A 27,639-nucleotide genomic window follows, 5' to 3' on the forward strand; every position below is an offset into this window, starting at 1 on the left:
TGACCAGTAGCTTCAGCATCAGCAGGGGACTGTTAGAAATGCCAATTCTCAGGCTCCACTTGGACTTGCTGAATCAGAAACTCTGTGGGTGAGGTCCAGCAATCTGTGTTTTAACAAGTCCTCCAGGAGATTCTGATGCATGCTCAAGTTTGAGAACTACTGCTTTAAACCACTGAGTTTGGGGTTCTGCTTGTTTTAGCAGTTAACCTATCCTACAAATCTCAGTGATCATTAATATTTATGCAGGAGATGCTTGTTTCCTTAAATACAGAATGATTATGGGTAAAGAAGGGCAGAAGTGTCCATCCTACTCTGGATTTGCTATTGCTGTCCTCTTCTAGGAGTCACAAAATGACTAAACATTAAAAACACACAAGAGGTCTTGGTCACCGTTTTCATTAAAAGCACATTATAGTTGGTAAGGTCTGAACTCTGACAAATTGAGACCTCTACCATGTAAGATGCCCTTCAGTCATGATGAGCCTATTTCACAGTGCAAAGAACTCTCAAACTGAGGAAGCTTTACATGCACATCCAAGCTTGTTAAAAATGTATTTAAATGGGTTTGTTTTACACATAACCCCATGTGCTATTTCATTCTTTCTCTATTCCACCCAGGCCAGCACCTCCAGTAGCCTTTCCCTCTAAAATTCTTCAAAGATCATAAATTACATTCTCAGACCACTGCTTGAAAAATTGCAAAGGCAACAGAACTGGACCCATCAAAGATCATTTGCTTTCAAATCTGATAGGTTCTTGCTGCAAAGAAGATTTAAAAACATACACACAAAGAATCATGAACAATATATGTGCCTTAGGTTTTGGATATTTCTTTGCTTTCTTACCTTTTTCCTTTCTTTAACATCGTAGAGGGCAATGCTGGCAAACAGAGGCTCAATTTCAATCTCGAACCTACCACAGAAAGAGAGGAAAATCTATGTGGCTTTAAGTTAGATAATTTTGAATTTTCTGAAAACACCTAGATATATAAACTGGTTAAAAATATGAGCAGTTTCCTGAAATATTTGGAAAACTCCAAGTATATGAGAATCACACTGGGATATTAATAGAGAAATATGGGAGGTTTGTGAAAAATTCCTAATCATTTGAGATCATGGTGGACATTACAAAAGCATGGTGGATATTTTTGGAATATCTCACTCACTCACTGCAAGAGAGAGTGGGCTGAATGGACCTTTAGCGTGATTCATCTTCTTATTGTAACTACTGTGTTTTCAGAGGGTAGACTTTCTGTCTGAGGTAATGGACTTGTTCACATTTCACATTTTATTGCTAGGATAGTATCTGTTTCACAATTGTAAAGATATGGAACCAACAACCAACCTAATTGCCCACCAACCAATGAGTGGATAAAGAAAATGTGGTATATATACACTATGGAATACTACTTATCCATAAAATAGAATGAAATAATGTCTTTTGCAGGAACTTGGATGGACTGGGGGCCATTATTCTAAGTGAAGTAACTCAGGAATGGAAAACCAAATGCTGTATGTTAGTGGGAGCTAAGCTATGAGCACGCAAAGGCAAACAGAGTGGTATAAAGGACCTTGGAGACTCAGAAGTGGGAGAGTAGAGGGGGATGAGGGATAAAAAAAACTACATACTGGGTACAATGTACACTACTTGGGTGACGGGTGCACTAAAATCTCAAACTTCACTACTATACAATTCATCCATGTAACCAAAAACCACTTACCCTAAAGCCATTGAAATAAAAAAAAATTAAAGGATAGGATCTGTATTACTCAATTCTAAGGAATGGGGCTTTTCAGATGGCAACAAAAGAAAAATTTAATTGCTTTTCCTTAGATTCGTAGTGGGACAGTCAGAAGAAGGCTGGGTTTTGATGGGGATGAATGTCTGGCCCTTCCTAACTCCATTACTGGGGAGTTGCTGAGTTGAGTTCAGGGAGGGGCTTGAGCACAGCAGATAAACACTGAGGTGCCTGGGCCCCATGAGAGCTAGAAAGAGGAGCCCTCATATTGGCCCTAATTGCCAATTCCCCTTGAAATGGTGAATCCCAAAGCATAATCCCGGTACATTATCTGCCTTTAGTATCTTGGTGGACATTACAGGTGCACATGGAACACTGATGAAGGTCTTCCAAGTTTCTCAGCTTGACATCCCATGGCTTTGGATGTTACCTGCAGAGAGCACCAGGAAAAGGGCCCCAGTCCACCATTACCTCAGACGTCATGTCAATAAAGCCATGTTTTGTCTCCAGGTATGTGCGAGAGGATGTCCTCATCAATGGATAGCTTTGTCTCAAAAGAGGACTTTTTAGAAGAATATTTGAACAGAATATGAGCATAGACAAAAAGGGTTATTTGCTCAAATGGCGCCTTTGGAAATGAGGCAATTTGGAATCATGGCAGACTCACAGGGCACCCAGGCAGAGACCTGGACTCTGTTCCTCTTCCACCATCTGCTAATTCTGTGATCCTAATCAGGTTACTTACCTTTCTGAATTCCATTTATTTATCTGCAAAATAAGGTAAGGATGCTTGGCTTTCCATTTTCCTGGCTGTTGTGAGGATCATGTATAATGATGTGTGTGAATGTATCTTAAAAACAATGCCAAGTAGCAGCACTTTTCACAATAGCCAAAAGGTGGAAGTAACCCACGTGTCCATGAACAGATGCATATATGAGGCCAAAACAAAATATGCTACATATATACAATGGGATATTATTTAGTCATAAAAGGAGGGAGATTCTGATACATACCACAATATAGATGAACCTGAGGACATTATGAGTAAAAGAAGCCAGTCACAAAAAGACAGTTACTTTATGATTCCCCTTACATGAGGCACCTAGAGTAGTCAAATTCATAGAGGCAGAAAGTAGAATGGGAGTTGCCAGGGGCTGGGGAGTAGGGAGGATAAGGAGTTATTGTTTAATGGGTACAGAGTTTCAGTTTGGGAAGAGAAAAATTCCTGGAGATGGATGGCGGTGATGGTTGCAGAACAATGTGAATGTACTCACCACTGAACTGTACCTTAAAAATGGTTAAGATGGTAGATTTTGGCCAGGCGCAGTGGCTCATGCCTGTAATCCCAGCGCTTTGGGAGGCCGAGGCAAGCGGATCATGAGGTCAGGAGTTCAAGACCAGCCTGGCCAACATGGTGAAACCCTGTCTCTACTAAACCACAAAAATTGGCCGAGCGTGGTGGCGAGTGCCTGTAATCCCAGCTACTCAGGAGGCTGAGGCAGGAGAATCACTTGAACGTGGGAGGCAGAGGTTGCAGTGAGCCGAGATCATGCCGCTGCACTCCAGCCTGGACGTACAGAGTGAGACTCTGTCTCAAAAAAAAAAAAAAAAAAGATGGTAGATTTTATGTTCTATACATTTTACCACCCAAAAGCCCAGTGTTGAAGATTTCTATGATTATTCTTTCTATTATTAGGTAATTGCACGTTAATTGGGAGCTTTCTTTTTTTTTTTTTTTTGAGACAGAGTTTTGCTCTTGTCACCCAGGGTGGAGTGCAATGGTGCAGTCTCGGCTCACTGCAACCTCTGCCACCCAGGTTCAAGCCGTTCTTCTGCCTCAGCCTCCCTAGTAGCTGTGACTACAGGCATGCGCCACCACATCCAGCTAATTTTTGTATATTTAGTAGAGATGGGGTCTTACCATGTTGTCCAGGCTGGTCTCAAACTCCTGACCTCAGGTGATTCACCTGCCTCAGCCTCCCAAATTACTGGGATTACAGGTGTGAGCCACTGCACCAGGCCAACTGGGGGCTTTCCTGGGCCTAGGCTCACCAGCTGCTGCCTGGCATGCTCAACCTATATTTAATTGTGTACTCCCTACTACACAAAGGGCCTGAATATTGCGTGATATACTTAGGTTGGTACTGAGTAGTAAGTCCTCTGCGGTTCCGAGAAAGAAAAAGAGAATTGACATTTATTAAAGACTTAAAATTGGGTTATAATAAATGCTTTCCACACATCAGTCTCTTTACTCTACACAACTACAGCGTAATGCAGATATTATCTGCATTTAACACACCAGGACACCAAGGTTCCCAGGGAATAAGGAACTTGCCAAAGTCTACAAAGTTAGGAACTGGCACAGTCAGGTTTTGAGCCCAGCCATCTCTGATCACAGAACCTGGGCTTTTTCTATGAGTGTTTGTTCTTCAAGTGTAGTCCCCAGAAACTAGCATTTTGAGGCAAAAGAAGTTTGCCAGCATGCAGGTTTCTTGATCCCACCTGAGACCTACTCAACCAGAATCTCTTGAGGGAGATTGTTATGGGAGGTCCTCCAAAATCTGCATTTAAAATAAACTGCCTGGGTAAATTTTCTGCACACTAAAGTTTCACCATCAAGAAGATTCCTAAGAGCTGAGATTACTTTTCATAAGATGGTATTAAATCTTAAAATATTTCTCCACTTAAAATACAAAAGAGAAAAATCATTTGTTGTCATTCTTTTTTTTTTTCTGTTACAAACACTTGCAGAATTGACAGGAGCCTAATTCTTTCTTTATCTTTGAGGGTTTCTATATTTCCGAAAAGCAATACAGAGACAGTTACAGATGTCCACAACTTTAAACAAATTCCTCAGCTGCTAAAACGTGTAGTATTATGAATAGAATCCTACATATCAATGTAAATGGGAAAACATTTGCCATTAATATTACCGTTATATTTTTACTATTCATACTGTCACATTCTAGGCTTACCTATAAGAATTTGTTTCTTTCTTTTCGTCTAGTTTACTCTAAGTAGTTATTCCTAGGGCTGTCTTTTTGGTCCATCTCTTCTCTTGCAGTTATAGGTTAGTATGGATACTATTTAAAACACATGAGCAGGCCAAGTGCACCTGGCAAATATGTCAATTCGACTTAATTTCTGCTTTGGCAGTTGCGGGGACATCACTAGAAACTGCACTTGACAATTTTCATTAAGAGATATTCAAGTGACTCCTCTTTTTTTAATTTTAGAGACAGAGTCTCACTCTGTCACTCAGGCTGGAATACAGTGGCATGATCATAGCTCACTGCAGCCTAGAACTCCTGGCCTCAAGCGATCCTCCCACCTCAGCCTCCCAATGTAGCTAGGGCTAAAAATTAACACATCTGTTAATTTTTGGTAGAGAGGGGGTCTGGCTATATTGCCCAGGCTGGTCTCAAACTCCTGGCCTCAAGCGATCCTCCCACTTTGGCCTCCCAAAGTGTTGAGATTACAGGTGTGAATCACTGCACTTGGCCTCCATTAAAATTTTTTTTAAATAACACATATCTCTCTTAGTGACCATGTTTTCCCACCTGTGAGAACAGCTGCCTCTTATTCACTGGAGAGGTCTAGAAAGCTTGGCGATGAGCACCATAGAGGAGAATTTCTGCCATCTCAAATGACATAGTTGCTGCATCTAAAAGTAGCCTGATGATGCATCCTGTGGGGGCAGGTGGGTCCCTCAGACAATAGCGAAGGCTTCCTAAACAATGCAGAGGGGAACAGCCACTTCCACTCAGTCCTCCTGCCGACCAGACAGATGAGGAAGCTCCCACTGCCCGGTTGGTTTGCAAGGGCAAGGGCTTGCTTTTCTGTGCCCATTACTTGACACTCAGCTGGTTTATGGGCTGCTCATTTCTCCGTACAAAAGGCCCTGAAGCCCCTCTGTAGAACTGGCCAGCGGGAGGAGACTATAACAAGAGACCACCCATAGCTGTATGAGCAGACTTGCTGGCTTGTATTCTGTCGCAGAAGAAGTTGGCAGAGGCTATGCGTTAGAATCATAGAAGTTTGTGGTAGGTAGGAATTTTGAGACCATAAGGTCTATCAACTTCATTTATAGGGAAGAACTCAAAATCCCAGGGAATTTTCCAGGGGTTGAAACCCAGCCTTACATCCAGAATCCAGATGCCTTCTCACTGCAAACCAGGGGCTGCTGAAGGGACCCATGAAGTGACTTTGAGAGATGGATGACCCGTCTAATAGTATATGAATAAATGTTACGCTTCTGTAGTTTTGCTTAGGTAGAATATGTACAACTTTAAAGTTTTCATCTGTGGATTTGAAGAGGAAGAACTAATTCTTGAAAATAGCAGTCTGCACGGAGGAAGAGAGGCATGGAGGCACTCCGGGGGTACACAAGACAATCTATTGCAGTGCAAGAACAAAATACTAGAATTTATTTAGATTTATCTAGTTCATTCTTTAAAATTTCTCAGTTATATGTTTTATAATGTAGATAATATTTTAATATGAAAATACAAAATTAATACATGTCTATAGAAGATTTTTTTTTTACTATCAAAGCATACAGTTGAAATGTTTGGACACAACTGCTTTAAAGTAGATGTGGCAAATAATTGGCCCACAAGATGAAACCAGACTGTAGTCGTGTTTTGTTTTAATTATATGGTGTTTATAAAGGGAATGAGAACGTATTTAGGGAGTCGGTATATTATGCAGAAAAATCTGGGTTTTCAGCTTCTCTTGAAAAAATAGAAAAGACAGTTGACAAAAATGGGCCTGTTTATTTGGATGGCAAGAGTTTGTTGCTAGTAGTGAGTGCCCCCTTAACATGGTTTACTACAGTCCCCACCACTCCCTATTGTCCCCTGGCACTAAGACTGAGTTTCAGTTGCATTTATCATTGTGTTTCAACAGTGGCATACTGGTAAATGTTTAACAAATAATCTCTGGGTGCTGAGGGTGGTGCAAATGTGTAGCATTGGCTGATTTCTACATTGTAAACACTTTCGCCAGGGCCAATTTAAAGTTACCAATTTGACTTCACTGAACACAGGAAGAGATGTGCACTGTGAGATCTCATGAGTTAGTACAGTCGACTCCAGCACACCGCTGACTTGTGTTATTTTTCTCAATGTAGCTTATTTCACTCGATTACCTTACATGCCTAACTTTAGTAGACACGTGTGTTTGCCTTCTCTATTGTAGAAGAATGACATCAAAAGGCTGGTAGAAAAAAATCCAGGAATGGACTCAAACGTGCCCTTTCTACTACTCCACAGCTGCCCACTGTTAAAAGTATTTTGGGAGCTCCTCTTTGATTCAAGCTCTGATAATAAATACAACATTTGTATGTAAAAGGCAAGATAAATCTCAAAGTAGTGGTACTGTGTTTGTTGATACTTACTTCAAGGTCAGCAACTTGACCAATATTCTGTTGCCCAGGTGTTCCTTGGGACATTCTGGTACTGGACGTATTTCCACAGCATCCTCCTATTTTTAATCACATCGTAAAGAAATCATTAGTGAATTCTGTGAGGAGCTCCAATTAGAGTTAACCCAGGGAAGGGAAGGCTACCCTCCACGGCTCAAGTTAACTTAGATTTGCTTTTCTTCTAACACTCTGCCTTTTATAAGAGAGTTTCTTTTCCAACCCCCAACCTCAAAGCCAGCATTTACAGCAAACAGTTTCTCCTTTTAGAAACTCAAGCATTTAAGACAAAGAGACTGAAGCAGGAAGGAAGGAAATGTGAACATGGATATGGCTTAGTAACATCCACCAGATGGCATTGCAAAATCTTATACCTATTGTTGATGTTTTTGTGTGTTTTTTGCCCACTCTAATTACACATTTGATATATTTCTCCTGTCGAGGGCTTTACTAGTAAGTATGTGAGTTTCAGATTTGAAATCTGAGTCACAATGGTTCACTTAAGGCTGTAAACCATTGATCCTATAATACAGAGTCACTTTCTCAGTTCACTGTTTTCTTAAACAGATGATAGAGACTTGGGGTTGAATTGACAAGTTCTAGACAGGCTTATGCAGTTAGAGCTTGCTAAAGTGCTAGGTATATGAAATTTAGTAATGACAAATTAAGAGCTCTACCTGTTTATTTTACCGCACAGAAACTAAAGACTTAAAGAGGAATATCAAGTCCCTATTGTAACCTTAACATCTGCATCTGAACTATCATTCTATGTTAATTATATTCATGTATGCAAAAATAAGCAGTGCAAATCCTTGAAAACAGTACTTCCCACTCTTGCAGTATGCTTTCCGAACACTGGTGAGTGCTCTGCCGATCGCAAGGGTCCAAAGAACAGGGTCATATCTCACTGTCTTTTCCTGGGAGCTTTCCACTGAATACCCCACAGCAAGCTTAACATTCTTGCAAATAGCAGTAAAGTCATCTTCCTGGTAAATATGTACCCACTTTGGTGGAATGATCAATGTGGTAAGCTCATCATTACTCCGACCTCTCCCTGTGGTCCCCATTCCTTGTGGTTACAGTTGGCCATGTTGCTGGGTGGAATGGCTGAGTTTATTTCAGAGGAGACATTGTTTTGATGCCTACTCGCTCAGGGCAATCTGGACCTTTTCGGATCATTGGAACAGACATATCTAAAGGGAAGATCTCCCTAACTGGAAAACAACCGGAAGGTAGAGACACTCATGGATTTCTGGGACTGCCTTTGGTCTAGATTCTAATTTTTGAAATCCTTTTAAAAAAGATTTTCATTGGGAAAATTTTAAACATACACAAAAGTTGAGAGAGTAATGCAATGAACCACCATTCACCCATCACCTAGCTTCAACAAGTTCAATTCAGGGGCATTCTGGTTTCGTCTATTTACCCACTTACTACCTTTCTCGCTCAATACTGGATTACATAGAAGCAATTTCCCAGAGACCATATACATATATAAGTATTTCAGTACATATCTTTAAAAGACAAAGACTTTTAAAAACATATAGCAATACCATTATTATGCCTAAAAATTTATAATTTCTTATTGCCACTAAATAATTTTTGTCAGTTTCAAATTTCCCTGTCTGTCTCAATTTGTTTTTACTGTTATTTTCTTAAATCAAGATCCAAACAAGGTCCACATATGACATTTGGATGATATATTTCCCAAGTCTCTTCTAAGCTATATGAATTTCTTCAGGCTTTATAGCTAACTGAAATGGCAACTAATTCCCAAGCAAACAGAAAGTGGAAATGTGAAACATTAATGGATCCTCTTGTTTTCATCATCCTAAAAATATATATAAATGAAGGGAATGAAAGAGATTATGAGAGATAAAGAGACAGTATGAGAGAGATGATATTCTTTCATTTACTGTCCCATTGGATCCAGAGGTCAACTCCACATTTGCCTACCTGTGATTTTCTTAGGTGAGCCAAGAAGTACTCCCCCAACCTTTTTTGCTGAATTGGTTTTAGTTGGGTTCTGTCACTTGTAACCAAGAGCCTCAGCAAACTTTTCTATGATTTGGAGTATTAGTGGAATCTTTCTTACGGATTGACATAGAATGCCTTTTGTAGAATCACCACCTTTTGTAGAATCAGAATGAATTAGGGAAAGAACTTGCCTTATAGAAGCTTAGTGGTTAAGTCCAACTTTTGCTTCTCCTGTAGACTCAGCCATAACTTGGATATACTAGTTTACCTCTCTTCTAACTTTCCTTACAGGGAAATCAAGTAATGATAATATTTAAAAATCTGATTGTGTCATCGAAAAAACCAGCATTTGTAATCATGTCAGAGTAGGTAGAAATTTACCTTTCTTCCATAGAATTTTCTTTGGAGAAAGCACAAATTATAAGTACAAATGCAATTTCTGTGACAACAGCTTCAAAATATTAAAGGGCTGGTATAGAGGCCCTCAAGCATTTTAGACATGCCGGTTTACAAATAACTGGAACACTAATTATGAAGCTCTTCTCTCTACTCAATAAAAGCAGGCCCCATTAGGCATGCTCCTAGATTATAACTTTCAGTCCCAATGGAGTGTCTGCATTGTTTCAAAGATCATAAAACAAAGTTCCTCTAAAACCAGGCTATGTTTCATTATTTTAATCAGTTCAGATGGAACATTCTCCCATCTAATACCACCAGGGAGACACTGACAAGCAAATGTCTCACTGGACATATTCTCTGCATCCTCTAATTGTTCTCTCTCTTCTGGCATCCACTTTGGGACCCTCTATTACATGTTGACATCTCCATCACAGAACTGAGAGGAAGAGGAAGGAAAGTAAAGGCCAAATCAATCTGATCTAATATATTTTGACAAATCTGGTAAAAAGTCTTAATGCTGTGGATGGAAACTAAAAAGTTACATGATATTTAAAAATATCATATTTGGATTTCAGTTATGTGTCCCAACATACCAGGTAGTCATATGTATGTAGATACATAAACAAGGGAACACGAACTTTGTAGTTAGAGGGTTAGGGCCCCATTTTATAATTTAATTTATCTGTTGAATCTTGAAAAAGCTCTTTAGCCTAATTCTTGCTTTTTAATCTGAGGAAAGGAGATGATGATATTGCTCACATTATTTGTACTTTATTAATTTATTTTTTAAATGACAAGTAGTAGTTGTGAACATCTATGGGGTACAGTGTAATGTTTTGATCTATGTATACATTGTAAAGATTAAATCAAGTAATGTTTTGATCTACGTATACATTGTAGAAAGACTAAATCAAGCTAATTAACATATCTATCACCTCACCAACTTACCTTTTGTGTGTGTGTGATGAGAACACTAAAAATCCTTTTTAAAAGCAGTTTTGAAATATACAACACATTATTATTAACTCTGGTCACTATGCAGTGCAATAGGTCACTAAAACGTAAAAGTCTCCAGCCTGAGACTTTGTAGCCTTTGATCAACACCTTCTCCCTCTCCCCACAGCCCCTGGTAACCACCTTTCTACTCTGTTTCTATGAGATCCACTTTTTTAGATTCTATATATAAGTGAGATAATTTATTTTTATACTCTGCCTCATTCAGAAGACCATTTGAGGCTGCTGACAAAAACTGAAAATAAAATAAAAATAGATGAGGAAACCAAGGTGCTTAGAAAATCAGGATAAGAAAAGAAAAGAAAGCTGGAGTAAATTCAGGACACCAATCAGTAAGTTGCCATATTTGGTGAAGGTGGACAGAAGTTTGCTCTAAGTAAAGAATTTAAGAGAGTTAGTTACAAAATGAGCACAATCTCTAAGTGTTCATATTATCTCAGCAGAAGCGTGCTTCTTCTTTCTTTGAAGATGTGAAGGCTAATTGCCCTTTAGATCATCAAAGAGGAAGGTGCTAGATGGTGAGTAGGTCAATGTCAACAATAGTATTTCCATGTGGACGTGATATCCTATCTCATGACTGCTGTTTCCTTTATTGTCCTCCTTGCTGACCAGTGGTGAGCTCACTGAAGGGCAGGTCAGCAAACACAAACCAGAAGGGTGGGGGTATCAGGCTCTCTGATTGTCTCACTTAATCCAAGGATCGAATTTCAAATATTTAGAGGCATGGATGGATAGAATACCTTTTATGCAAAGTTTCTTCAAATCCTGTTTCTTCCAACTGAACTTTCAATACGATTTGGACAGCAGAGGTATAGCAGTAATCTGTTCTGGCAAGACCCAGAAGTGTAGATAATCTGACGCAGAGGGGAAAACTGAGAGCCTCCTATACAGTATAAGGAGTTCAAACAGACACAAGGCTTGAATGATGGTCACCTCTCATTTCATCCAAAGTGCCTCAGGCAGTGACCACAGGCAAAGTCTACATTATCCTATTGTCAGTCAGCTCCAATAAATGAAGAAGTAAACAATCAAGATCCCAAAGTTCTACACATTGGGAGCACGGGCTGTGATTATCCTAGCCTGAAATGTTTTCAAAGCAGGTCTTTCTGGTTGCTCATAGAGATCATTAAAAAGAAAGTAACAAAGCACTAAAGAACATCAAAGTTTAAGTAATGTATGTCTCAATGGAGTAGTCACCACACATACCCTCAAATAATAGGATGGTTTGACTTGCTGGGTATGATTACTACATGTAGACCCTTGAAACGTTTGGGGATTAAATGAGATGCTCTTAGTGAACATATTTTGTAAAGGGCTATGAAAATTCCAGTTGTTATTATTATCAGAATCCCATCTGTATGATAATCAATATTGGCTCTGCTATGACACACAGGCTTGCCTGAGTGAAAAACAAGGCCCCAGAAATCATACAAGTGAGCCCTGACATCATGGGCTGCTATATAGTAATAATGAACAACACAATTGTCCACATGACTCCCAGAGTCTTCACTGAGATTCTCCAGTATGGAAACAGTGGCACCCACCTCGTCCACTGAGGGGTAAAGGGCAAAGAGCTCGGCCTGCCGATTGGTCTTCCGGGCCTCCTCATTCTGCTTCTCAAAGTCCTCAGCACTCACTTGCTGCAGGAGGTTTTCTAGCCGCTTGTCAGGCTGCAGGCTGCGGAGGTCAAAGTCACAGGCAGTGATGGGGCCTTTCCCAGACACATCGCACAGCACGTTTAAGTGGCAGGGGCCTGCCTGTGAGAGAAAACAGTGGGTCTTTGTGAGACAGACAGCAAGTCTAAGATGAGAACTGAAGAATCTTGGATGTCTCAAGACTGCTCCAACTTGGGACTACAGAATCTCAGCCAGGCCTCAAGTCTTCTGAAGAAACTGGGGATTTGACAAGAATGACATCTTAGCTTCCTGGCTGGAATATGCTAAAATTAAATGTCTTCTTCTCACCTGGAAGCAGGTAGTTACTCATCTTATGCAGACAAACCAGTCCTGAGGAAAGGACTAAAAACAGCACTACATTCCTATCGGTTGTTGGCTTGTTCTTTCCTGGGGCTGGGGGGCCAAGCCTCTTAATGAACCATGCTCATGTCTCACACTAGAGCAAAACAGAGCTGGAGGAAGTTGCAACAAAGAGGAGACTGGGCCAGGTGCAGTGGTTTATGCCTTTAATCCCAGTACTTGGGTAGACAAGGTGGGAGGATTGGTTGAGGCCAGGAGTTCAAGACTAGCCTGGGCAACACAATGAGACTCAGTCTCTTAAAAAAAAAAAAAAAAAAAAAAAGCAAAACTTAGCCAGGCATGGTGGCGTACACCTACAGTCTTAGCTACTTGGGAGGTTTAGGTAGGAAGACTGCTTGAACCCCGCCCAGGAGTTCAAGGCTGCAGTGAGGTATGATTACCTTTTTTTTTTTTTAAAGACCAAGTCTTGCTGCGACACCTAGCCTTGAGTGCAATGGCACCATCTCAGCTCACTGCAACCTCCGCCTCCTCGGTTCAAGCGATTCTACTGCATCAGCCTCCCTAGTAGCTGGGACTACAGGCATCTGCCACTACAGCTGGCTATTTTTGTATTTTTAGTAGAGATGGGGTTTCACCATATTGTCCAGGCTGGTCTGAAATTCCTGACCTTAGGTGATCCGCCCCCATCAACCTCCCAAAGTGCTGGGATTACAGGGGTGAGCCACTGCGACCGGTCCCATTTAAGTCTTTAATCCATTTTGGCTGCTATGTAATATGATCACAAGTGACATCCTCTCACGCTTTGCCATATTGTTTTGACAGAAGCAAGTCCCAGGTCCCACCCACAGTCGGGGATGAACATCACAAAGGTGTGAATGTCACAGGCCCAGATGATGGGACAACCATAGAATCTGTCTGCCACACTAATTTTCTGCTAATAATTTAAAATGCACATCTAGCTTCTGTAATAATGTACTATTTTTAAAATATTGGGCTCATGCCTGTAATCCCAGCACTTTGGGAGGCTGAGATGGGCGGATCACCTGAGGTCAGGAGTTCAAGATCAGCCTGGCCAATATGGTGAAACCCCATCGCTACTAAAAATACAAAACAATTAGCCGGGCATGGTGGCCAGTGCCTATAATCCCAGCTACTTGGGAGGCTGAGGCAGGAGAATCATTTGAACCCGAGAGGCGGAGGTTGCAATGACCCGAGATTGTGCCACTGTACTCCAGCCTGGGCAACAAGAGCGAGACTCCGTCTCAAAAAATAAGTAAATAAATTATTGTATTAACTTTTTAAAACTGTAAAAATCAACAGAGAAAAAGATTATAAATGACCCTACAAGTTACTAATTTCTTTGTGAAATTTTTTTTTAAAGTTAGGCCAGTTGTAATTATTGTGCTTCTAAGCTTCTAAAGTTAAAGTGTATTTAATAAAGCTAATAGGAAAGATTGGATTTTTTTTTTTTTTTTTTTTTTTAGATGGAATTTCGCTTTTTTTGGCCAGGCTGGAGTGCAATGGTGAAATCTCAGCTCACTGCTGCCTCTGCCTCCCAGGTTCAAGTGATTCTTCTGCCTCAGCCTCCTGAGTAGCTGGGATTACAGGCACGTGCCACCACGCCTGGCTAATTTTCTATTTTTAGTAGAGACAGGGTTTCACCATGTTGGCCAGGCTGGTCTTGAACTCCTGACCTCAAGTGATCTGCCTGCCTTGGCCTCCCAAAGTGCTGGGATTACAGGCATGAGCCACCACGCTTGGCCATGATGACTTCTTCTGCAATCCAGCCTGGGTGACAAAGTGAAACCCTGTCTCATTAATTAATTCATTCATTCATTCACAAATAAATAAGAGACTGTACTGGGAAATAAAGAGACCTTGTCTTAATCACCACTCAGAACTTGGTTTTTGAAACTGGAAAATAAGATGATTTGTGAGGAGCCTTCCAAATTAAATTGTGTATAAACACCAAAGCTGAATGTTATGCTTCCAAAGATCGATGTGGGAGTGGGCAACACTTTTCTACAGGAATTTGGTAACAGTTATTGGATTAAGCAACAACAACCAAAAGGAAAAAATTTGCTATTCAGGCTGTGTCCACTTTTGGCTGCAGTGTGCTTTAAGGAAACAACCTTAAATCAGTCACAAAGTGGATGCTTTATTCCATTAGGAATGTCTTTGTAATTGGGAACTGCATGCCTTGAACCAAAGACTCAGCAAAAAATGTATAACTGTAATCAACTGTATGTTGTAGGACTACAAATGGATTAATGGTAAATATCTATAAAATTTATGGCAAAATGTTTTTCTCAAAATTCTACTAAATGGACATACTACTGGACAATTTCTCCATACTACATGTTTTTTGTGACATCAACCTCACAAAAGTACTACTCTACTAGATCATAAATTTTCCCCAAACTGAATGTGCTAGAAATAATCAATATCAACACTTCAATTATTAATACTTTTGTTTTTCTTAGAATTTATAAGAGTTTGAGGAAAATGAGTTTAATTTCCCAAATTTATTTAAAAGGACATCAAGGTACATATAAGTCAAAAGTCTAACATTACTCATCCCTTAATCTAGAAATTTCACTTCTAAGAATTTATCTGTAGGGTATAACTGGCAAGTGTGCAAGAATGTGAGGGCAAGAGCAACTCTGAAATACTGTTCGTGATAGCAAAACAATAGAAGTAAACTAAATGCCCCCAAAAAGGAAGTATTAAGAGATTTTGGAACTTTCATAAAATAGAATGTTATGCAGCCATTAAAAGAAAGAACCTGGCCAGGTGTGGTGGCTCATGCCTGTAATCCCAGCACTTTGGGAGGCCAAGGCGGGGGGGATCATGAGGTCAGGACATCAAGACCATCCTGGGTAACATGGTGAAACCCCGTCTCTACTAAAAATACAAAAAATTAGCTGGGTGTGGTGGCACACGCCTGTAGTCCCAGCTACTCGGGAGGCTGAGGGAGGAGAATCGCTTGAACCTGGGAGGCAGGGGTTGCAGTGAGCCGAGATCGTGCCACTGCACTCCAGCCTGGGCGACAGAGCAAGACTCTGTCTCAAAAAAAGACAGAACACGTATTAATTGGAAGAGAAAGATAATCACAGTATATTGCTAATATGAAAAAGGAAGTTATGCAATATTACGCATAATATAATCTAATTTTTATAAAATCTACATGTACCAAGGAATCTTATCATATACTTGTTTAAATTTTATAAATCTAGCTATGTGGCCTCACCGTTCTACTCAAAAAGAAGGTGCACAAGAATGAGAGTGGAATTGAAAACATTGCTGTCGTCTCGCAGTCTGAGATTCTCTCCATGATAAGTATTATTCCAATATTTCAAAACAAACAACTTTTGTACAATTTGGCTCTTTAAAAAATTTTAATAGACACGTAACAGTTGTACCTATTTACGGGATACAGTGTAATATCTCAATACCTGTGTACAATGTGTAACGATCAAATCAGGGTAATTAGTGTACCCATTGCCTCAATTATCATTTCTTTGTGTTGGGAACATTCAAAATCCTTTCTTCTAGCTATTTGGAAATACAGAATAAATTATTATTAATTCTAGTCACCTTACAGTACTATCAAATACTAGAACTTGTTCCTCCTATCTAGCTATAATTTTGTAACTGTTAACCAACCTCTCTATTCCCTTCTCCATCCATCCTTCCTAGCATCTAGTTACCACTATTCTACCCTCTACTTCTATGAGATCAACTTATTTATCTTCCACATATAAGTGAGATCATGCAGTATTTTTCTTACTGTGCTTAGCTTATTTCACTTAACATCCTCCAGACTCATCCATGTTGACGCAAATAACAGGATTTCATTTTTTTTTATGGCTGAATAGTATTCTATCATGTATACATACCACATTTTCTTTATCCATTCTTCTGTTGATGGATACTTAGGTTGAGTCCACGTCTTGACTACTGTGAATAGTGCTGCAATAAACATGGGAGTGCAGATGTCTCTTTGATACACTGATATCCTTTCCTCTGGACATATATCCAGTAGTGAGACTGCTGGATCATATGATCAACTTGGCTTTTAAACACAGACAGTGGGCCAGGTGCGGTGGCTCACACCTGTAATCCCAGCACTTTGGGAGGCCAAGGTGGGTGGATCACCGAGGTCAGGAGTTCGAGATCAGCCTGACCAACATGGAGAAACCCCGTCTCTACTAAAAATACAAAATTGGCCAGCCATGGTGGCGCATGTCTGTAATCCCAGCTACTCGGGAGGCTGAGGCAGAAGAATCGCTTGAACTCGGGAGGCAGAGGTTGTAGTGAGCCGAGATCATGCCATTGCATTCCAGCCTGGCAATAAGAGCAAAACTCCATCTCAAAAAAAAAAAAAAAACAAAAAAAACAACACAACACAGTGACTTGAGTTCTCTGCTAGTATGCTGCAGGAAAGCGTGTGCTTTGTGTGTATGCTGGTCTTCACCTATTGTTTCTGGACTCCAAATTCACCCTTTTATGCTTTGTTCTTTGATGCTGGGTCAGCAAATCATATTTCCGCTGTGTCTGCTGCTCCCTTTAGGTTCTGTCAATAGGGAGTGCTATAGGGTTACCGGATGGTTCAAGGAGGTCAAAGGGCCTGGCTCCTTCCTCTTGCCATTCCTCTCACCTTCGTAGTGACAGTTGGTTCTAGCCTTCAGGTTCTTTTGGTACTTCCAGAATTACCCTTATCTTACCTCCTTGAAGGTACCAGCACCAGCCGGGCATTTTCTCCTCCTGTGAGGTGTTAGTTCAGGCTCCACGAGGTTTTTCCCTCTGAGATCCTGAGATAGCACCACCGGCTGGGCAGTACCTTCTCAGGGATTTCAGTCCTTGCTCTCAGGCTCCTCTTCTGAGCTTCTACGTTCTGACAACTCCAAGATCTTCCCCTAGACCTGTAGTCCTCAAATTGTGGTCGTGGGACCAGCAGCATCAGCATCACTTAGGAAATGCTAATTAAAAAGTATGAGGTTCACCCTCCAGACCTACTGAATCAGAAATTCCAACAGACAGGGCCCAGCAACCTATGTTTGAACAAACCCTCTGGGAGATTCTGATGAAGCTAAAGTGGAGAACCACTGCCGTATACCCCAGCCCCAGGGTGGCATGCTGTTTTCCATAATGACGATTTTAGGATAGCCTCAATTTTTCCCTTTTGGTTCTCTCAGACCTCCAAAACTGGTTTAATCAATTCCCTGTGTTAAATTTCTCCTGTTGAAATACCTACCACGGCTTCTATCTGACTAACATTAAGAGGAACAATTTAATTGGTCAGCATGTAGGGTGAAAATGGAATTTAGTCAAAATTACTGATGAAAAATTCCTTAAATCTCCCATAAAGCAGAGCATCCAAGTATTCTATCCCTCAGTAAGCCTGTCATATTTAGCGCTGGAAATGATGGCTGATTCTACTGTGGAGCTCCAAGTAAGTAGTTGGCTTTGCTTTAGGGGAACCACCTTGTCTGAAAAATTAGTATTATTTACTAAATACTAAATCGAATGATTTCCAGCATGGTGAGATTCCTGTACTATGAAGACACGTGGAAGCTGAAAACTATATGAGTTTACAAGAAGTTCTGTGCAAACTTCAACAGATTTTTTCTTCTCAATTTTATTTTTCTCATCTATAAAATGGGCAGGTTGGACAGCTCAGTAGTGTTAAACACATTCACACTGCAGTATAACCATCACCAGCATCCATCTCCATAATGCTGTTCATCTTAGAAAGCCGAAACTCTACCCATTAAACAATAACTTCCTACTCCTCCCTCCCCCAGCCCCTGGTGACCACATTTTGTTTATCCATTCATTATGGATGGATACTTGGGTTGCTTCTACCTTTTGGCTGCTGTGAATAATGCTGCTGTGAACATAGGTGTATAGAGCTTAACTTTTGGAAACATGAAATTTATTTGGCTATGGTTCTTTGGCTGTTTTATGCAAATGAAGGCTTGCTTTCTTTCTGTCTTCTATTTGTTAGAGTGCTTGCTGGAGTTCTTCAAATGACCCCAGGCATTTAAAAAATTAGTTACAGAATAGTGTTAAAAGTTCATTTCGCAATATGTACACTTTAACTTGAATTTTAAACTGTAATTACTTTATAAGAATAATGACAACTGGCCAGGTGTGGTGGCTCACGCCTGTAATCCCAGCACTTTGGGAGCCCAAGGCGGGCAGATCACAAGGTCAGGAGATCGAGACCATCCTGACTAACACGGTGAAACCCCGTCTCTACTAAAAATACAAAAAGAAATTAGCTGGGAGTGGTGGTGGGAGCCTATAGTCCCAGCTACTTGGGAGGCTGAGGCAGGAGAATGGCATGAACCCGGGAGGCGGAGCTTGCAGTGAGCCAAGATCGCGCCACTGCACTCCAGCCTGGGCGACAGAGCAAGACTCTGTCTCAAAAAATAAAAATAAAATAAAAATAATGACAGTAACAATAACAGTGACCAGCATTTACTAGGCACTAAGTGTTTATGGATATTAACTCATTAATACTCAAATAACCTCATGAGTTAGTATTATCATCCTTGTTTCCCAGGAGAGGAAACTGAAGCCCAATAAGTTTAATTACCCTGCCTAAAGTTAGAGAGTTAGTACATGGTAGAATCACTAGGAGAATGCAGGTATTCTGGCCTCAGCATGGAGCTTTTCATTACTCTGTAGTTTGCCTTAGGGGCACCAAGAGTCTCCACAGGAATTGTCGTAGGGATGGGCCGAAGGTGTCTCTGTCCCCCAGTTAGAGCTTTTCTACTTTTTTCTATTTTAATCATTGGGTTTCCGGGTTTTCATTTGAACACCAATTTCTGTAGCTACAAATAAATTTGAAAAAAAAAATCACTGACTCAGATGGTAAAGTTCCTCCTACTCAAACTTTCTATGAGTCTATCGTTTATTCTAGTTTGTAAAATTGACAGCATGCCCTGGGCAGAAGAGCCCAGTAACCTGGTAACCATGTTTGTTGATAGGAAATACCTGAGCAGCGGGTTCACTGCACTCCAAGGTTTCCGACTCAAACGTCTGTTTCGGAAGCGTCTTGTGAAAATCTTTTCGAGATCCAGTCTTTTTAAAGCCACAAATTTCTGGACTTCCTTGGTTTCTTTTATGGTTGATATTTAATTTGGAGACAGAAAGAGAGAGAGAAGCAAACCATTAGATTAAAAATAAAAGTAATGGCTTAAGTGTAGACATGGTGCTGAGAGAGCTTTCAAAGAGGGAACCAATTGTAATTCCACACATTTAATTATACTCCAGGCCTAATACAAGGCTCTGTTGTAATGAGATACAAATTTACCCCCTGGCTGGCTCATTATTAAAGGGAGGCATGGCCTGAGAAAATGCCACTTCAGAAGTGCGGTCATTTCAGCTGTGGGGCATTTGGCTCCAAATTGAAGCTAAACTATGACCCTAGTGTAAGTGGCTGGAATAAATCTAGCAATGTGCACAAGCCGCAAATAGAGATCATTTGAAGATAAAAATAGAGAAAACCATTTAATCTTCACATCAATGTTCTTAATAATGAATAAAGCAGGCGGGACATGGTTAAGAAAAAATAAAAATAAATGATTTATCTTTGCAAACATCCTCAATCTCTACTCTATGAACTCTGTTAAAATTGTGTTGAATAATATACAGCTATGGAAAGAGTTTAAAAGAGAATGTCTAGCCCTGTCACTGAAGAAATGAGACAGACCATCATAAGAAAGGTAAAACATGTAAGTTGTCAAGTGATGACTAGAGAAACCAACATGTGTATTTCCCATTTTTATGACTCAAAGACATCTTTGGAAAACATGCTGCAAAGTCAAGTGCACAAACACGTGTCATTTTTATTTTTGTTGAGGATACGGGATATCTTATCTTTTATTTTTTTTCCGACTTTTATTTTAGGTTCAAGGGATACATGTGCAAATTCATTACATGGGTAAATTGCATGTCACTTAGGTTTGATGTATGAATGATACTGACATCACCCACGTAGTGGCCACAGTACTCAATACGCAGTTTTTCAACCCACACCTGCTTCCATCCTCCCTTCTCTAGTAGTCCCCGGTGTCTACCGTGTTATCTTTATGCCCATGTTTACCCGATGTTTAGCTCCTTCTTATAAATAAGAACATGTGGTATTTGGTTTTCTGTTCCTGTGTTAATTCATTTAGGATAATGGCCTTCAGCCACATCCATGTTGCTGCAAAAAAACCCCCATGGTTTTGTTCTTTGCTATGGCTGTGTAGTATTTCATGGTGTACATGTACCAAATTTTCTTTATCTAGTCCACTGTTGATGGGCATCTAGGTTGATTCCATGTCTTTGCTATTGTGAATTGTGCTGTGAGGAACATATGAGTGCATGTGTCTTTTTTGTAGAACAATTTATTTTCCTTTGGGTATAGACCCAGTAGTGGGATTGCTGGGTTGAATGGTAGTTCTGTTTTAAGTTCTTTCACAAATCTTCACACTGCATTCCATAATGACTGAACTAATTTCCAACATGTTAATTTTTGCCTTTTTTTTTTTTTTTGAGACAGGGTCTCGTTCTGCTACCCAGGATGGAGTGCAGTAGTGTGATTATAGCTCACTGCAGCCTTGAATTCCTAGGCCCAAGCAATCTTCCCACCTCAGCCTCCCAGTAGGTGAGAGTATAGGTACACGCCACCATACCCGGCTAATTTTCTTTTTCTTTTTTTTTTCCATTTATTTTGATATTTTGTAGAGACACGGTCTTGCTACATTATACAGGCTGGTCTCAATCTCCTGGCTTCAAATAATCCTCCTGCTTCAGCCTCCCAAAATGCTGGGATTACAAGCGTAAGCCACACGCCCAGTCTATTTTTTGACTTTTCAATAACAGGCATTCTGACTGTTGTGAGTTGGTATCACACTGTGGTTTTGATTTGTATTTATCTAATGATTAGTGATGTTGAGCATTTTTTCATATATTTTTTGGCCACATGTATGTCTTCTTTTGAGAAGTATCTGTTCATGTCCTTTGCCCACTTTGAAATGGGGTTGTTTTTTGCATGTTGAATTATCTAAGTTCCTTATAGATTCTGGATATCAGACATTCTTCAGATTTACAGTTTGCAAATATTTTCTCCTATTCAATAGGTTGTCAGTTTACTCTGTTGATAGTTTCTTCTGCTGTGCAGAAGCTCTTTAGTTTAATTAAGTCCCACTTGTCAATTTTTGTTTTTGTTACAATTGCTTTTGGGGACTTATTCATAAATTCTTTACCAAGGCCAATGGCCAGAATAGTATTTCCCAGTTTTTTTCTCTAGGGTTTTTGTAATTTTAGGTCTTATATTTAAGTCCTTAATCCATCTTGAGTTAATGTTTGTATATGATTAAAGGGAGGGGTCCAGTTTCAATCTTCTGTATATGACTAGCCAGTTACTCCAGCACCATTTATTGAATAGGGAGACCTTTCCTCATGGCTTGTTATTGTCAACTTTGCCAAAGATCAGATGGCTGTAGTGTGCAGCTTTATTTCTGGTTTTTTATCTTGTTCTATTGGTCTGCGTGTCTGTTTTTGTACCTGGACTAAGCTGTATTGGTCACTGTAGCCTTGTAGTGTAGTATGAAGTCACACAGTGTGATGGCACCGGCTTTGTTCTTTTTGCTTAAGATTGCTTTGGCTATTCAGGTTTTTTGGTTCCACATGAGTTTTGGAATAGGTTTTTCTTTTTAAATTCTGTGAAAAAATGATGTTGGTAGTTAAGATAGGAATAACAGTGAATCTAAAAATCTCTTTAGGCACTATGGCTGTTTTAATAATATTGATTCTTCCTATCCATGAGCATGGAATATTTGTCCATTTGTTTGCGTCACCTCTGATCTCTTTCAGTGTGTTTCATAATTCTCATTGTAGAGATCTTTCACCTCCTTGATTAGCTGTATTCCTAGGTATTTTATTCAAAAGAATAAAATAAATGGAATTGCATTCTTGATTTGGCTCTCAACTTAGACATTATTGGTGTGTGGAAATGTTACTGACTTTTGTACATTGATTTTGTATCCTGAAACTTTACTGAAGTTGTTTATCAGTTCTAGGAGCCTTTTAGCAGGGTCTGCAGTGTTTTCTGGGTACAGAATTATATTGCCTGCACTATGACAGAGCTAGTTTGACTTCCTCTCTTCCTATTGGGATGTCTTTTATTTCTTTTTCTTGCCTGATTTCTCTGGCTAGCACTTCCAGTACCATGTTGATATAAGTGGTGGGAGTAGGCATCCTTGTTTTGTTCCAGTTCTCAAGAGGAATGCTTCCAGCTTTTGCTCATTCAGTATGATGTTGGCTGTGGATAGCTGAATAATAGATGGCTCTTATTATTTTGAGGTATGTTCTTTCAATGCCTAATTTGTTGAGGGTTTTTAACATGAAGGGATGTTGAATTTTGTTAAAAGCCTTTTCTGTGTCTATTGAGATTATCCTGTGGTTTTTAATTCTGTTTATGTGATGAGTCTCATTTATTGATTTGTGTGTGGTGAACCAACCTCACATCCCAGGAATAAAGCCTACTTGATAGTGATGAATTAAATTTCCAATGTGCTGCTGGATTTGGTTTGTAGTATTTTGCTGAGGATTTTTGTGTCGATGTTCATCAGGGATATTGGCCTGAAGTTTGCTTTTCTGCTGTGTCTCTCCCAGGTTTTGGTATCAGAATGATGCTGGCTTTGCAGAATGAGTTAGAGAGGAGTCCTTCCTCCTTGAATTTTTGAAATAATTTCAGTAGGATTGGTACTAGCTCTTCTTTGTATGTCTGGTATAATTTGGCTGTGAATCCATCTGATCAAGGGCTTTTTGGGGTGGGTTTTATATTACTGATTCAATTTCAGAACTCATTATTGGTCTGTTCAAGATTTCAATTTCTTCCTGCTTCAATTTTAGGGGGCTTGTGTGTTTCCAGGAATCTATCCATTTCTTCTACGTTTTCTAGTTTGTGTGCATAGAGGTATTTATAACAGTCTCTGAGGATTTTTTATATTTCTGAGGCATCAGTTGTAGTGTCATTTTTGTCATTTCTGATTGTGCTTATTTGGATCGATCTTCTCTCTTGTTTTCTTTATTAATCTAGTTAGTGGGCTATCAACCTTGTTTTTTTTTTTTGAATAACAAACTTTTGGTTTCATTGATCTTTTGTATGGATTTTCATGTTTTAATTTTTTTCAGCTCTGATTTTGGTTATTTCTTTTCTTCTGCTGGCTTTGGAGTTGGTTTGCTATTGTTTTTCTAGTTCTTCCAGGTCACACACCATTTTGTTTGATTTCCTGAATTATAGAAAAACCACCAAGCTGGTAAAGGGACATGAGGTGATATTGGAAGGTATTAGGTAGATCAAATGCCAGATAGATAAAGTAAGAAATGTAAGAGAGCTACTAGCAATTATACAAATACAAAGTTTATAACTCTGGCACAGAGAGCAGGTATTTGACCAACTTTAGTTGACTGAATTAATTAAAGAATAAGATGTCCCAATGACGTCTGTAGGAAGAACAGGACACTCTCGCTGGATTTTATTGTGTTCTGAAGACAAACAATTTGTTTTGAGCCAAAAAAAAAACCAAGAATTAGCCTAGAAAAGAGATAAGACTAGCTTGGTGACTAATTCAAGTCAAGGCTTACCATAATGGGCCATCTTTTTTTTTTTTTTTTTTGAGACGGAGTCTCACTCTGTTGCCCAGGCTGGAGTGCAGTGGCACGATCTCCGCTCACTGCAAGCTCTGCCTCCCGGGTTCACATCATTCTCCCGCCTCAGCCTCCCAAGTAGCTGGGACTACAGGCGCCCACCACCACACCCAGCTAATTTTTTTTGTATTTTTAGTAGAGACGGGGTTTGGCTGTGTTAGCCAGGATGGTCTTGATCTCCTGACCTTGTGATCTGCCTGCCTCAGCCTCCCAAAGTGCTGGGATTACAGAAGTGAGCCACCGTGCCCGGCCATAATGGGCCATCTTTAGCGTCCCCTGGCCACTTGAATTTCTCTGACCCAAACCTATATTGCTAGGGCTGGGTGAAAAGCAGGCTAAATTGGGGAAATGAAAAAAAAAATAAACAAGGTGAACTCTGAATAAGGAAATAAGACTAAACATTCAATAAGGATTTCAAGGAAAATGTACAGGCTGGGTGCAGTGGCTCACACCTATAATCCCAGCACTCTGAGAGGCCAAGGCGGGAGGACCACTTGAGCCCAGGAGTTTCAGACCAGCCTGGGTGACATGGTGAAACCACATCTCTACAAAAAACACAAAAAATTAGCCAAGTATGGTGCCACCTGCCTGTAGTCTCAGCTACTTGGGAGGTTTAGATGGGAGGATTGCTCTCACAAATATAAATGTAGGCAACAACGTATCTGTGTGTGATGACTTGGTAAACTTTCCTAGTACATAAAGTGACTGTTTTGGACTCTCCCTAAGGGCTCAAAGAAAAAAAAAAATCTGTGTGATCTAACATCCTGGCTGGGGGTCAGGGGACAAAAACCAACTCAAAGTAGTGACAAATATAGGCAAATATTAAGTTATCCCCTAAAATTATGCTACCCCAAATAACAATATACTGAACCAGTGATGTTTCTTGAAAAATCCAATTTTAGGGGGAAAAATTACCAAAGAATTTATCTAACATTAATTTATCCTAACATTGAAACAAACAGTTAATTAAAATTCAAATTTCCCACATTAGTATTTGCCCTTTGCCTTTTTTTTAAAGGACCTGTACATTTTAAAGGGTATTGATGTCAAAGGTTTAGTATGACATGACACGAAGGTTTACAAGGAGACCTTTTTGGGCCACAGAAATAAAAATCAGGAAGCAGCTACCTAAAGACCTTTTGTGTGTGAGGCTTAGCAACCAGAACTATATCAGCTTTAGCATTACTTTTTGTGTTATAATAAAATGCAGCTATTTCCATGAGCGTTTACTTACAAGGGAACATCTCTCTTTCTCTCTCTCTCTCTGACACACACACACACACACACACACTTACAGATGTGTGCTTGTTTCCATTATCCTCAAGTTATTTCTCTCTGTGCCTCTGTTTCTTCATAGGGTAAAGCATGAACATGAGGTGAATTCTAAGATATTTTCCCCAGCTTTAATATTTTATGATAAAAAGTTCATGCACTGTATCTGAAAAAATCAAAATCAATTTTTTTTTCTGTTTGTTTTTGTTTTTGGAGACAGAGTCTGGCTCCTTCACCCAGGCTGGAGTACAGTGGCATGATCTTGGCTTACTGCAACCTCCGCCTCCCGAGTTCAAGCAATTCTCCTGTCTCAGTCTCTTAAGTAGCTGGGATCACAGGCATGCGCCACCGTACCCAGCTAATTTTTGTATTTTTAGTAGAGACGGGGTTTTGCCATGTTGGCCAGGCTGGTCTCGAACTCCTGACCTCAGGTGACCCACCCGCCTCTGCCTCCCAAAGTGCTGCGATTACAGGCATGAGCTACCCCACCCGGCCCTAAAATAAAATTTTCTCCTCAAAAGATGCTTAACTTTTGGGACCATCAAATTTATTTGGCTATTGTTCTTTGGCTATTGTACACAAATGATGCTTGCTTTCTTTTCTGTCTTCTATTTTGTTAGAGTGTTTGCGGGAGTTTTTCACATGGACCCCACAGTCAATGACAAATAGGCATTAACAAATTAGTTACAAAATAGTGTTAAAAGTTCAGTTCACAATATGTACACTTTAAGCCTTCAGGATTTTTGTTATGGAAAGCATTAAGACTAGCATCTTCTATGACTGTGTGTTTGAAACCAGAACAAACTTTCCCTCTCTTCCTCATACTAGGTTTAACATCTACTTCCCCATTTAAAAATCTCAGAAAGTCTCAAAGCTCCCTGACAGCAGCAAGGGTGAACCTGGCTGGGGAGGAGAGGACAAGGGTTGGCAAACATGTAAAGATGACTCATTCCAGAAGTGCTGGCCACAGAAGGAACCATCACTGGGTAGGCAGTGAGACTGCTGGCTTACTGCCACTGGCTACAAGAGAGTCCCAGCCTCATTACCCCACCCTGGCAATGGAGTCAAATAAAGCCAAGTTCCTGTTGCACCTAGATGCAGACAGGAGAAAAATGGGGAAGTAGGCCAATGGCTAGGAAAACGATTCTCATGAAATGAACTAGACCTATTGCTTCCCAGGAGATCTGCATTCCTTTTCTTAAAACACTATTCGAACACATTTGAGACAATCCAAAGACCAAGCACGTTTTGAGAGCATTCTCTTTAAAGACAGTGTGGTGGAGCAGGCAGAATCCAGGCTCTAGAGTCAGAAGGAACTGGGTGCAGATGCTGGCTCCTTAATGTACTAAGAGACCTTGGGCAAGTGCCTTAGTCTCCCCGAGTCACAGTTTCCTCAAGTATGAAATAGGGGGATATGTTGCTCATTTTGAGGACCTATTGTGAGGATTAGAAAATAATATGTGTTCCTCATCTTCTTTTTCCTCTTCCCTACCCTCTCTTTCCTTCACATCTTCTTTCTCCTTTCCCTTCTCTCCCTTCCTGTACAATTTGGTGCTAAAATCATAAGGTGCATCAGAACAAGGCAGCCCTCCATGCCTTGGGGTAGGGAGTAGCCGAGGAGGTCCAGAATAGGAAGTTGAAGCCCAAACACGGTGAGGATGCATCCATTTAAGAAGGACTGCCTGGCATGGAAAATCAGAACCCATATGGTGTGAGGAGGGCATCCAAGCTGAACCAGGCTGGTGTGTGTTAACAGAGCCTGGAGAGTCTTAGTGGGTTTGGATTTGTGGGGAGGGAGTCTATGCACAACAGGTCAAGAGTGGCTTTGTGACATCCACAGCTGGATTGCTCTTTGTTACCACATAGGCTGATGAGCCAGGCGTGCTTTTCATACTTTTAGAAAGCAAATAGCTAAGCACCTTGACAGCTAGCACAACAAATGCATGTCATAATAAGCAATTATTGATCAGGGAGACATTTTTATGGTGTTTTGGGAGTAACTGAATTATATGCACTGATGTGTTTGAATTTTAATTGTTTACCAGTTCACTGGGAGTAAAATATGGAGTAATAAAACAGATGATACCCCATTCCTTGATATCTCAGCTCTCCTTGAGCTCGACCTTCCT

General features: G+C 40.2%; 1 protein-coding gene across 6 annotated transcripts in view; it reads right to left on the bottom strand.

Annotated features, from left to right (window-relative positions):
- DOCK8 (dedicator of cytokinesis 8) overlaps positions 1–27,639 on the bottom strand; it is a 247,673-nt gene that overhangs the window by 137,626 nt on the left and 82,408 nt on the right. For all 6 annotated transcript variants that reach the window (XM_054499987.2, XM_063649580.1, XM_054499990.2 and 3 more), the window contains 4 exons: positions 19,532–19,655; positions 12,095–12,307; positions 7,137–7,222; positions 846–912 (listed from right to left, as the gene is read on the bottom strand). In XM_054499987.2, the coding sequence (XP_054355962.1) occupies positions 846–912; positions 7,137–7,222; positions 12,095–12,307; positions 19,532–19,655 (490 nt within the window). The remainder of the gene's footprint in view (positions 1–845; positions 913–7,136; positions 7,223–12,094; positions 12,308–19,531; positions 19,656–27,639) is intronic.

The sequence above is a fragment of the Pongo pygmaeus genome, chromosome 13 (genome assembly GCF_028885625.2).
Source record: "Pongo pygmaeus isolate AG05252 chromosome 13, NHGRI_mPonPyg2-v2.0_pri, whole genome shotgun sequence".
In the NCBI taxonomy this organism is placed as follows: domain Eukaryota; kingdom Metazoa; phylum Chordata; class Mammalia; order Primates; family Hominidae; genus Pongo; species Pongo pygmaeus.